The 13,250-nt window shown below is 39.7% G+C and overlaps 1 protein-coding gene across 3 annotated transcripts in view; it reads left to right on the top strand.

Moving 5' to 3' along the window:
* The window catches only part of ATRN (attractin), a 186,471-nt gene that overhangs the window by 60,977 nt on the left and 112,244 nt on the right, over positions 1-13,250 (top strand). For all 3 annotated transcript variants that reach the window (NM_173995.3, XM_059892370.1, XM_005214485.5), the window contains 3 exon segments: positions 1,668-1,781; positions 9,909-10,037; positions 12,176-12,381. In NM_173995.3, the coding sequence (NP_776420.1) occupies positions 1,668-1,781; positions 9,909-10,037; positions 12,176-12,381 (449 nt within the window).

Genomic DNA, 13,250 nt, shown 5'->3' with positions numbered 1-13,250 from the left:
TACCAGAAATTTATATATTTTTGATTGTGATAGTTAGAAAACAGAGTATTTTATTATGGTTGAAGTATGTAAAGAAAATTTTGCTTGAATAGGTAGCAGGGAAGGCAGGAGGTTTGGATTGCCCTTTTTATTTGTTTGTTGGTTAGCTTATTTCATTATTATTTTTAGTGATTTAATCTATAGAAGTTTATTTCTTGCTAACCTAACAGTTCCATGGCAGGTGTTACCAGTCAGCAGGTACCTTTCTTTCCATTAGTAGTAGGACCCATGCTTTCCCTTTCGTTTTCAACTCTACAGTTACTGAAAGAACCACCAACCATCCTCTTTTCTCCTGGGCCACTGTAAAAGCCTTGAAATTGGCCTCCAGCTCCAGTTTTTACCTTTGTCCCTTGCGCACTTCTCACTCACTTCTTATCTCGTGGCTTCTTCTGTTTGCTGTTTCACACATGCTGATTTTCTTCATGTTGCTCGGACACATCAACTTCTTAAGTCTAAGACTTTAAGACTGTTGTTCTCTCTGTCTGAAACATTGTCTCTTCCAACTTTTCACATGGCTTACCTCTCACTATTTTAATCTTTTCCATAACTTTCTGGAGTATTTCCCCACCACTTGTTGTACTACTATTAATACATCACATTCCTTTAATTTCTTTGCAGTATTCATCACCATGTAAGTTAACTTGTTTATGTATTTATTTAGATGTTTGATTAGGGATGTTATTTAGACACAAAATATGAAGTAGACAAAAGATTCAGGCTGGAGACTTATAGTTAGAAATCACCAAGATATAGATGGTGTGGATAGTACCAAAAACTTTTTGAATAGAGTGTTTGTGCTAAAGCCAGGTTGGAGAATGAAGAGTGGGATGTGAAGAATTTGAGAAAAGCAAAGTCTTCTGTGGCATTTCAGAGGAGAAAGGGACAGGTGCATTAGTAGCTGGAAGGAGAGTTGGGATTTGAAGTTTTTTTGTTTTGTTTTTTATAAGATATGTGATACTTGAAGAGATTTAAGTGTGGGTGTGGAGTTTCAGAAGAGAGGGAGATCTTAAATATTTCAGAGATAGAAGGAAAAGTAGATAGGTGTGTACCTATTTTGGAAAACAGGAATTTGAGAAAATTTTGTCTGCGTGCTGAGCATAAGCAGGTAGATGGGACTGAGTGGTTTGAAATAGTACTTGAAAGTTAATTAGGAAGACATCTGGCAGAATCAGAGCACCAGTACTGGAACCAGCCTACCCAGTGGTGTGACTTTTTCCAGCATGGCTTTTTTCCTCTAGATTCAGTCTAGATCAAAGCAGATAAACTTTTTTCTCTAGATTGGGGATTTTCCAGGGAGTTCCATGAAAAGGCAGAGGGGCAGGTGAGTTTAGAGGATCGACAGGTATGTTTGTGAAATGAGGTAGTATGGCGTCTGAAGTTGACTAAGAAGGGCTAATGAATTGGTAAAGAATGGTGACTGTGAGGTCCAGGATGCATAGACCGTGTATATTTTGTTTACCATTGCATGTTTGGTGATCTTTTGCACATAGCAAGTACTAAGGAAATCTTTGACAAGTGAAGGAGTGCTTAATTTCTTTTCTCTATAGATTCTTTAAAAAACTGTTTTTTTCTCAAATGTTTGGGAGTGATGATGATTAGTATAAATTACTTTTTTCTGTTCTTTTCAGGCCAAATAGAATAATGAGACTTCGTTTCAATCATTTTGCTACAGAGTGTAGTTGGGACCATTTATATGTTTATGACGGGGACTCAATTTATGCACCCCTAGTTGCTGCCTTTAGGTAAGCTCAGTCATATAAATAATAATGAACCATTATTTGATTTCTGAATTCATGTATCTCCTAGACTGTATTCTCACTGGATTCACCTTTTTATCACTTAAAACGTTTTCATGGAAAGAGTACTAGTTATGGAGTCCTGTCGGTTGTGTGCTAGTCCTGACTTCGTTGCCTGTAACTACTGGGTAACTTTGCGGGGCAAAATACTCTCTTTTTAGTTTCCTGATCTGTAAAACTGTGATAGTAGTATCAAGTTTACCTACTTGTGGTGGTGGTGAAGTATACATCTGAAAATGTTTTGTAATATATTGACTAATAATATTTCTGTTAAAAAATGAAATCAGGAATCATGTTCATTTTGATCCTTGTTGTGTTCCTCATTGCATAAGCATTCAGGAATTATTTGTTGTATTCATATGTAGTTGTGTGTATGTGTGATATGTAATTATGTAAATACCTTAGCATGGGTGAGGAAAAAGTTCTGGAAGAATATACATAAATGAGCAGTGGTTATCTGTGGATAATGAGAAGCATTCCAGTTATGTGTTGTGATTTTTTTTTCAGAAAGTATATTTTGTGTTTATAGTTAAACAGTTTAACACCAAATATATGGGGTGTTCTGAATTGTTTTGGCATTTTACTTTTTATCAACAGTCAATAGCTGTGTTATTTATCATATTTTTGACCACATGTGAATTCAAAACTGGTCTAGTTTTCTTCCTTTTACTCTACAGAGGATTTTTAAAATATGTTTTCTGAAATGCATATCCTTAGAGAGTCATGGAGAAGGCAATGGCACCCCACTCCAGTGCTCTTGCCTGGAAAATCCCATGGACGGAGGAGCCTGGTAGGCTGCAATTCATGGGGTCGAGAGGAGTCGGACACAACTGAGCGACTTCACTTTCACTTTTCACTTTCATGCGTTGGAGAAGGAAATGGCAACCCACTCCAGTGTTCTTGCCTGGAGAATCCCAGGGATGGGAGAGCCTGGTGGGCTGCCGTCTATGGGGTCGCACAGAGTCGGACACGACTGAAGCAACTTAGCAGCAGCAGCACCAGAGAGTCATAGTTGTCAGTTTTTCATCTACAACTGACTTTCTTGATTTCTTCCCCTCAAATATTTTAGTTCTCTGACTTTAAAAGAAATCAATTTAACAATATTTTTTGTATTCCTCACGTGGGGCTGGTTGATGTCTCATATGAATGAGGAGATAACAGAAGGCGAGAAGCCAAACACGAGAAGGCAGAGGACAGATGAGGTCAGAGGACTAATGTACCCTTGTATTTCTCCACTCCCTTTGGCTTAGAAATCTCTCCAATATATCTTTGAACTGAGAACCAAGGTCATTTTCTGGGTTTCAGAGATTCACTTAGAGGACCAAAGAACAGGGTGGATAGGCTATGCTGCTGCTGCTAAGTCACTTCAGTCGTGTCCTACTCTGTGCGACCCCATAGACGGCAGCCCGCCAGGCTTCCCCGTCCCTGAGATTCTCCAGGCAAGAACACTGGAGTGGGTTGCCATTTCCTTCTCCAATGCACGAAAGTGAAAAGTGAAGGTGAAGTCGCTCAGTTGTGTCCGACTCCTAGGGACCCCATGGACTGCAGCCCACCAGGCTCCTCCGTCCATGGGATTTTCCAGGCAAAAGTACTGGAGTGGGGTGCCATTGAGGATTGGCCACATGTTGGACTATCTATATTTATCCCAGAATTTGACTCATACCTTGTATTATAGCAAGAAGCACACCAAACTTTAACATAGGCACAAAAACTATTATATCTATAGTATGATGCTGTCATGATAATAGTATATGTTGAACATGTTGAAGGTTCACTTGGTAACTGCATTTGTTAATTAAAATTCATGGAGTCCCTTCTGTGTGCCAGGCACTTTGAATGAGCTTGCCAGTAGCTCTGTGGGAACATTTGCCAAGTGGGTTTGCATAACCATATAGTTCACCTGACTGTGTATTTAATGAGCAGACATGTGAACCAGTAGCAGCAACAAATAAACAGAAGGGTATAACTGTTTTAGTCATTGACTTTTGAGAGAAGCCAAAGTAAATGTACAGACAACAGGAGGATTTTTAAGTTTCTATTAAAAAGTTTATTTACTGACAGGTATAAAGTAATTATTGATTGTGTTAAAATTTAACTTATGACATATTTGAGTGTGCATCTTCTAAAATCATAGTGAGGCAATGTATGTTTAATAATTGAAATTTCCCTGAAACACAGACTCTTGAAGCACTGATATACCAAAGAATGTGAAAATAACTGTTAGTCATAAGGCACTTTCACAAAGATGGGATGCTGAGGAGTGCCGTTGGGTCAGGAGGACTTTGGGTAGAGGAATCAATCCAGTGTAATGTGCTGTGGGGACCAGAACAGAGTGAGCTTGGAGGCAGATTGTTAAGCCAAATAAAGAAAAGGAGAGCCACACAGGATTCAGAAGATGTGGACTTCTAATCTGAGTTCTGCCCACATCTCTTCATGAGTCTGAACAGGTCATTTAAGTGCTCTGCTCCTCAGCTTCTGAAGCCTGAACAGAAGGTGGTGTACTGTGTTTCACTGAGTGCATCGCAAACCGTCAAGTTGAGTTGGATACTGAACTGGTTGATTACATTTATCTTTTATATGTTGAAGTTCTGAATAAAGTTTGTTTAACAGAGTTCCACTGCTTGGCAAGTTTGAGAACCACTGGAGCAACTCTCATCCAGTTGTGCATTCATTGTTGACGTGGTGCATTCACGTCAACAAATGTGAAAGCGTAGCACCTGTGTGGAACACCTGCCAGCTCTGCTCATATCTTTTGGGAAGAAGACGCAGAGGTGGTAGTGATGATGCAGCAGGGAGAGTAGTTTTCCTCTCTGAGAACATTTTTATTCCTTTTAGAAGTTTTTGTTGTTGTTTTTAAGAAAGTCAAATACTGAGGAGGCAGTTGTTTAGACTGTGATGAAGAGCTGTTAGAGGAAGTCTTGTGAAAGCGGGAGTCAGTCTTTGTGTCCAACACTGTGTTGAAATCATGGTCAGACTGTGGCAAGTCAAATCTCTTTTGTGACTGTAGATCTTCCTTTACCAGTCAGAAGTATAGATGTTGTCTGGCCCATCCCCTGGCTCCTATCCCTGACTTTAAGAATCTGGCTTACCTTCCACATCTGCCTGTCCTTGAGTGTAGTGTTTTACAAGTAGACGGGTGTGTCAGACTGAGGATTACTGGGACTTCCCTGGGGGCCCAGTGGTTAAGAATCTGCCTTCCGATGCAGGGGACGTGGGTTTGATCCCTGGTCAGGAAACTAAAATCTCACATGCCTCGGGGCAGCTAAGCCTGCACACCACAACTAGAAAGAAGCCCATGCGCCACAACAAAGAGCCAAAGTGCAGCAACTAAGACCTGACACAGCAAAAGAAATAAACTAATAAATATTTTTTAAAAAGAACAACAACTGAGGATTACTAGTAAACTTACACAGTGTAGTTGGCAACGTCAGGTTGTGCCCTAGGTGTGTTTAGAGAGTCCATGTCTGTCTGGGACAGTTATGTTGAATTAAGACAGTATCTTTAGTTCAGTGATTTTCAAAAATGGTTCTGAACAGTGATACTCTGTGTTTAAAATACAAGATTATGAAGAACCCCAGGGCAAGCAGTTCTTGATTCTCAAGTTGAACTGCTGGCTGCAGCCTAAGCTGAGTCTGCAGTTATTCACCTGCCTAGGGGCAGGGGACAGGGAGGTGGAGGCAGCTCTGGGTCACAGTTGAATGGCCCACCTGCACCATCACTTTCTCACCCACACACTTTCTATTGCCTTGCACACTGGGTTGATGTTTGTATTCCTTTTTTCTTTAAAAGTTTATTTTTGTCATGAAAGTGAAAGTTGCTCAGTCATGTCCAGTTCTTTGCTGTATAGTCCATGGAATTCTCCAGGCTAGAATATTGGAGTGGGTAGCCTTTCCCTTCTCCAGGGGATTTTCCCAACCCAGGGATCGAACCCATGTCTCCCACATTGCAGGTGGATTCTTTATCAGCTGAGCCACAAGGGAAGCCCAGGAATACTGGAGTGGGCAGCCTATCCATTCTCCAGGAGATCTTCCTGACCCAGGAATTGAACTGAGGTCTCCTGCATTGCAGGTGGATTCTTTACCAACTGAGCTATCAGGGAAGCCCCTATTTTTTGGTCATAAACCAATTTTATTTTCACACTGGGAGAAAGCACATTCCAAAACTGTCACAGTTTCAAGTTGTTGAAGTGAAAAGAAGCAAATGCCTGAGTCTCTCTGACCGTAGGGAAGCTGATCCCCATCAGCAATGTGGTCATCTAGTCCCTCTCCTTCTGTGGCTCTCCATCCTTTCTCCCACCACCCATTCAGTCATTCGTTCTATACATGTCCCCACCGTATAAATAATAAGTATTAGAAGCCATCTCTTACTGGGCACCCACTAGTGTGAGACACTATTTAAACACTTCACTTGCTTTAACAGTTTGATTCTCGTTACTTGGTTGTGAGGTAGATAGAATTTCTTTCATTGTGCTTTTGAGGAAGCTAAGGCTCAGAGATGTTAACAACATGTCTAGGCTTTTGGAACGAGAATCAGAGTTCACATCTCTGTGATCTTAAAATTCATACAAGAATAACAGAGTGTCCAACTTGTGACTGAAGCCCCCAGTCTTTTCCTGTGTCAGTGTTTGTTATGCCAAGGTTGCTTTTGACTTGCCTTTTTCTGGGTAATCCTACTCGTTCAAGTACTTCTCTCTCAGTGTTTTAGAGTTCTGGGGTATAAAACTGATGAAAGTATGGTGATGGTTGAAACCTTCATTTAGATCTGTGATCAAATGTCAGTTCTTCCAAGAGTCCTTCCCTAAATGCCCTTTCTAAAGTAGCACTTTCTGCTCTTTTACTGTTTTATTTCCATGTATAGCCTTTACCTCTGCCTGACATTATGTATACACACCTGTGGGCCAGGCATAGGGGACTGATTATCTAGGCTTATTTATTCTTTCTCTGAGAGGTGAACTCCAGTAAGGGCAGAGACGTCTTCACTGTACCTAGAACAGTGGCTTACTTGTAGTAAGTACTTAGTATTTGTCAGTTGAATACATAGTAGAAAATGCTTCACTATTTTGCAACCCCTAGAGCACCTTCAGAGAAGGCAATGGCAACCCACTCCAGTACTCTTGCCTAGAAAATCCCATGGGCAGAGGAGCCTGGTAGGCTGCAGTCCATGGGGTTGCACAGAGTCGGACATGACTGAGTGACTTCACTTTCACTTTTCACTTCCATGCATTGGAGAAGGAAATGGCAACCCACTCCAGTGTTCTTGCCTGGAGAATCCCAGGGACGGGGGAGCCTGGTGGGCTGCCGTCTATGGGGTCGCACAGAGTCGGACACGACTGAAGCGACTTAGCAGCAGTAGCAGCAGCAGAGCACTTTCAGGGTCATTGGTTTCCTAGAGTTCTGCCTTCATATTAAAAACTTGTTGAATAAACATCCTATCCCTTCTTCCTCCTCACACCCTGCTTATATGCTCTTCCATTCATTTTTATATGCACTTATTAAATACACGTAAATGTACACATACACTAGGCCTGTTGTCTTAATGCTTGTTTTTTTTTTTTTCCTACTCATCAGAATGGCTTGATGAGTGCCTTGTTAGTCCCAGAGACCTCCATGTATGTAATGACTCATTCATCCAGCTTCTGAATGACCATTTATGTGGTTTCAACCTGTTCTCATTCTGAATAGTGCTATAGTGAGGATTCTTATGTATTTGTCTTTGTGTACATGAGTAAGTGTTTCTTCTACTAAGAAATAGAATTATTAGGTCATAATGAATGAGCATTTAAGACAGTCGTAGACTCCAAAATGTGTGCTCTAGGAAAGAAAAGAAGCCAGCATGTCTGGGGTCGAGTGAGTGAAAGGAAGAAAGTACAGATCTTCTTTAGCTTATGATGGGATTACATCCTGATAAACCCATTCTAGGCTGACAATATTTTAATACATTTAATACATCTCACCTATTGAACAACATCGCTTAGCCTCGCCCACTTTAAATGTGCTAAGAACACTTATATTAGCCTGTAGTTGGGAAAGTCATCTAACACAAAGCCTATTTTATAATTAATGTTGACTATCTCATGTAATTTATTGATACGGTACTGAAAGTGATAAGCAGAATGGTTGTCTGGGTACAGAGTAATTGTTTACCCTTGTGATCATGTGACTGACTGAGGGCTGCAGCTCTGTGCCAGTGCCTAGCACCGTGAAAGAGTATCATACAGCATATCACTAGCCTGGGAGGAAGTCAAAATTCAAAATTCTAAGTACAGTTTCTACTGAAAATGAGTTCCTTTTGTACCATTGTAAGTCAAAAAATTATAGTCAAAAGATTTTAAATTGAACCATCCATAAGTTGGGGACCATGTGTAACAGATGAGATGTTTGTTCATGGGATGGGGTTGTGTGTGTGGAACAGATTACACAGGGCCTGATAAGGAGTTAGGCTTTTTCTGAATGAGATTATGGTGGTACTGAATGATAACTGGGCAAAAGATATGAGCATATGAAGAAAAGCAAAAGATGGAAAGTAAACATAGGAAAAATCAAACTCAGGAGCATAAGAGAAGCTCAAACCCATAGTTAAAAAGATCACTTTCATATATTAAACTAGCCAAGCTAAATATGCAGATGACACCACCCTTAGGGCAGAAAGTGAAGAAGAACTAAAGAGCCTCTTGATGAAAGTGAAAGAGGAGAGTGAAAAAGTTGGCTTAAAGCTCAACATTCAGAAAACTAAGATCGTGGCATCCGATCCCATCACTTCATGGCAAATAGATGTCAGACTTTATTTTTTTGGGCTCCAAAATCACTGCAGATGGTGATTGTAGCCATGAAATTAAAAGACGCTTACTCCTTGGAAGGAAAGTTATGACCAACCTAGACAGCATATTAAAAAGCAGAGACATTACTTTGCCAACAAAGGTCCGTCTAGTCAAGGCTATAGTTTTTTCAGTGGTCATGTCTGGATGTGAGAGTTGGACTGTGAAGAAAGCTGAGCACCGAAGAATTGATGGTTTTGAACTGTGGTGTTGGAGAAGACTCTTGAGAGTCCCTTGGACTGCAAGGAGATTCAACCAGTCCATCCTAAAGATCAGTCCTGGTGTTCACTGGAAGGACTGATGTTGAAGCTGAAACTCCTATACTTTGGCCACCTGATGCGAAGAGCTGACTCATGGAAAAGACCCTGGTGCTGGGAAAGATTGAGGGCAGGAGGAGAAGGGGACGAAAGAGGATGAGATAGTTGTATGGCATCACCGACTTGATGGATGTGGGTTTGGGTGGATTCCAGGAGTTCTTGATGGACAAGGAGGCCTGGCGTGCTGCGGTTCATGGGGTCGCAAAGAGTCAGACACAACTGAGCAACTGAACTGAACCAAATCCTTGTTGTTGTCAGGATGAGGTGTCTTGGTGGGATTTCGAGTCAGCATCTCTCTTCTGGAAAGCAAGTTGGTATATGAATTGAGAGCTTTAAAACCATCATTTAGACCCTTAGACTCAGTAGTTCTTTCTCTTTACAAAGACCCAGCAGATACTATTGTGTGCTGAGCTCTGAGTAAGGTTCTAAAAGCTCTGAGGGAGTTAGAGACGTAGAAAGATTATGGACTATTACTTAGAAAAATAGAATATAAGGTGTAATATGGCATCAGTTAGGCAAATAAAATACATCAGAATGCTAATAGTATTGGGATTATGGGTGTTTGTATATCAGACTGTTATTTCTATTTTTACTTTTCATGTCTTTCATGGTATATGTTTAGTATCCATCAGCTAATAAAGTTTGTTACATTCTGTGATTGTAGAGGTTTACTCAGTTTTTCAGAGGAATATTATAAAAAATTTTACTAAGAAAAGAATAGGGTCACTGATTTCAAATCTCATTAGAAATACACCCTAGAATAGAGGAAAGCCCAGCAAAAGATTCAGATCTGTTCCTGTGCATTTATCATAGGAATTTACCTTTCTTCCTAGAAGTGACTTTTCAAATTACAAGAGTGAAATCCGGTTGGACTTGTGTCCATCACCATATGATGTGTCTCTTCTCGTGCTTCCCTTGATAAGACACGTGTTTTCATTTCAGCGGCCTCATTGTTCCTGAGAGAGACGGCAATGAGACTGTCCCAGAGGTTGTCGCCACATCAGGTTATGCCCTGCTGCATTTTTTTAGTGATGCTGCTTATAACTTGACTGGATTTAATATCACTTACAAGTAAGATATTTAAGTTTAATATTTGTGATTTTTTCAGAAGACTGTACACTTTGTTTTAACAATAATAATGACTAACATATATTGAAGGTTTATAGTGTGCCAGGCATTGTGCTGGCAGTTTGCATGAATTTTCTCATTTAAAGTTCTTTTAAAAACCAGATACAGGCACTGTTTTTCTACTTTTATAAATGAAGAAACTGGCAGGAAAAGGTAAAGTAAATTGTCAAAGTTGTGGGACAGCAGTTGCAACCTAGGTCTTGCTGCTGTTGAGTTTCTTCTGAAAAAGAGGGGCTTCTCCATTCCCGCTAATGGATAAAAACATTGGAAGAATTGGCTAAGTGCAATTTAACAAACATTAGTAGTTTTCATGTACTAAGAGGTTGGCCTGTTGATGACAAAGGAAATGTAGACCACAGACTCTGAGCAGCTTTTGGAATTTGTTGTGGTAGGAGAGAGGCTCACTCTGTCTTTTCCCTTTTTTCCTTCTAATGTTTATTTTCATAAGTATTTAAATTCATAAAATTCCATAGGCAGTGGGATCTGTGATAAGAACTTCTGTGACCCACAAAACCTAAAATGCATATTATTTGGCCTTTTACATAATATATTTGACAACTCCTGGTATAGCTAATGACCCCCCTGTGTAACCTTTATTCTAGGTTCTTTTTCTTGCACATTTTCTCAGGATCTCAGTAAACTTTCAAGACTGTTTAAAGCTGTCCTTATCTTGATTAGTATGGTGATTCAGTTTTTTAGGTACCCAAGGTTTGTGACTTGGCAGCCTGGGCAGCTCATCACAAGCCTGGGCTTGAAAAGTAGGCATGGGCGTTTATTGTGTTAAATTATAACATAGATTATAAAAATACTGAATACAGACACTTTCAAAATTTTATTATAGATGTATCATGAACTGACATTTGGGTGTAGGCATGAATGTTACACCCAGATAGTAAAGAATCTTCCTGCATTGCCGGAGACCTGGGTTCAATCCCTGGGTTGGGAAGATCCCCTGGAGAAGGGAATGGCAACCCACTCCAGTATTCTTGCCTGGAGAATCCCAGGGACAGAGGAGCCTGGTGGTCTATAGTCCATGGGGTTGCAGAGAGTCAGACATGACTGAGCGACTAACATTTTCACTTTCTTCATGAATGTTAACTGGGCTTCTCTGGTAGAATCAGTTAAGAATCCACTGGGAATGCAAGAGACCCCGTTCGATTCCTGGGTTGGGAAGATCCCTTAGAGAAGGAATAGGCTACCCATTCCAGTATTCTTGGGCTTCCTTGGTGGCTCAGACAGTAAAGAATCAGCCTACAATGCAGGAGACCTGGGTTCGATCCCTGGGTTGGGAAGATCTCCTGGAGGAGGGCATGGCAATCCACTCCAGTACTCTTGCCAGGAGAATCCCCATGGACAGAGGAGTTGATACAGTCCATGGGGTCGCAAAGAGTCAGACACAGGTGAGCGACTAAGCACAGCACAGCACATGAATGTTAATTAGCTTGTTTTTGTAATTGATTCCTGATTTTCTGACATGCTTTGCTAAAAAAAAAATTTTAAGTTCCTTACACTCTTATAGTATCTTCTAATCCTGTTATCTCCCCTTTTTAAAATCTGAATTATGTCTTTTCAAAGTGTTGTCAATATAATTAAGTCATGTTGCTATGCAACACAACTCATGTGTTGAGTTAAACTGCCCTTCTCTTTTCTCCTATGTGAGATAGGTAGGTTAGCTTACTAAGAAATTTACAATACACCTGTGCAATAATCTTAAACAAATTCTGTAAACTTTCAGAGACAATCCAGAGGAATGAGGATGGTAGTGTATTGTTGTTAGTTTGTTTTTTCCTTTTCTTGTCCAGACTTGTAAGCATGCATTTGGCAGTTTTATAATGCTTATCATTTGTGGGCTAACTTGTCTCTTTTTTATGAGAATCCAACAGATTTAATTTTATTTTATTACTTGCCTAGCTCTGCAGGGTTGAGTGACCCCATTTAGGCTGAATGGTAAGTACTGCAATTATACTTGTGAGTAAACTGGCTAGATAGTGAGATTTCTTAAGCCTTATGTAGGAGGAAGTTCTGCTAAATTAATCAGTGTTGCTTTGTGTTGATTTAATTTCCATCCTCTATTTTTATAGTTTTGACATGTGTCCAAATAATTGCTCAGGCCGAGGAGAATGTAAGATCAGTAATAGCAGCAACACTGTTCAATGTGAATGTTCTGAAAACTGGAAAGGTGAAGCATGTGACATTCCTCACTGTGTAAATAACTGTGGTTTTCCTCATCGAGGCATCTGCAATTCAAGTGATGTCAGAGGATGCTCCTGCTTCTCAGAGTGGCAAGGTAGGAATGTCTTTCTTTTTTTTTTCTTTTAATCCACAGAATGTTTCTAACTTAATAAATCGTAGATTCACTTTGTTCCTAGTATCTGTAACATTTATATTAATCAAATATCAGGAGGCATTTAAGTTTTCATATCTCTTTATTCAACTTCTTACAAATCTTTGAATTTCATAAATGTATGGTTGTGGTCTCTTTATAGAGTTTTGAAACACTTTAATATTCTTCACAGTTCATTCATGAATTTAAAGAACTTGGTCTCAGCCATAAGACATAGCAGAGACCCAAGCTGAGATGTGGGACAAGAGCTGACAATAATGGTCTCTCCACAGAAACTTTCAATGAATTTACAGAAAATTGGAGTTTGTTATGCAGTAGAATCCTAAAGTAGTCAGTTAGTACAGATAAAGATTATTAAACAACCCCTTTAGCAAATTCTTCAAGGAGTAGGTGATTAACAGCTGTTTCTGATTTAGTTATTTATTTTTTATACATTTACTCCTTTCTCAGAACACTTTTATTTTGAATTTCCAGAACCATGCTTGTTTAAATGCTTTGGCTTATTCAGTTTGGCTTATGTTGAGGAGTTAAACAATTGAAGTATTTGACTAACTTCCAATTTGCTGGAGCAGAAACCACACCTCTCAGAAATGGAGTTTCTTGATTTTCCAGGAAATGGATAGTTTATAACACATTCAGGACTAGTCTTTACATTTTAGCTCTATAAAGTTTTTCATTTGAATTAATAATTCCTTTGTCTACTCTTTCCTCTGAGTGCTGCTTAGCAAGTATTTCATTACTAAAAAACCCTAACCTGGATATGGTCAGGTCTTCAGTAGAAAGTGTGTGATTTTAAATTTTATTAGAGATTA

This window comes from Bos taurus, chromosome 13 (genome assembly GCF_002263795.3).
Source record: "Bos taurus isolate L1 Dominette 01449 registration number 42190680 breed Hereford chromosome 13, ARS-UCD2.0, whole genome shotgun sequence".
In the NCBI taxonomy this organism is placed as follows: Eukaryota; Metazoa; Chordata; class Mammalia; order Artiodactyla; family Bovidae; genus Bos; species Bos taurus.
Note: the sequence above shows the minus strand (reverse complement) of the source record. Positions and strands in the feature narration are given on the sequence as shown.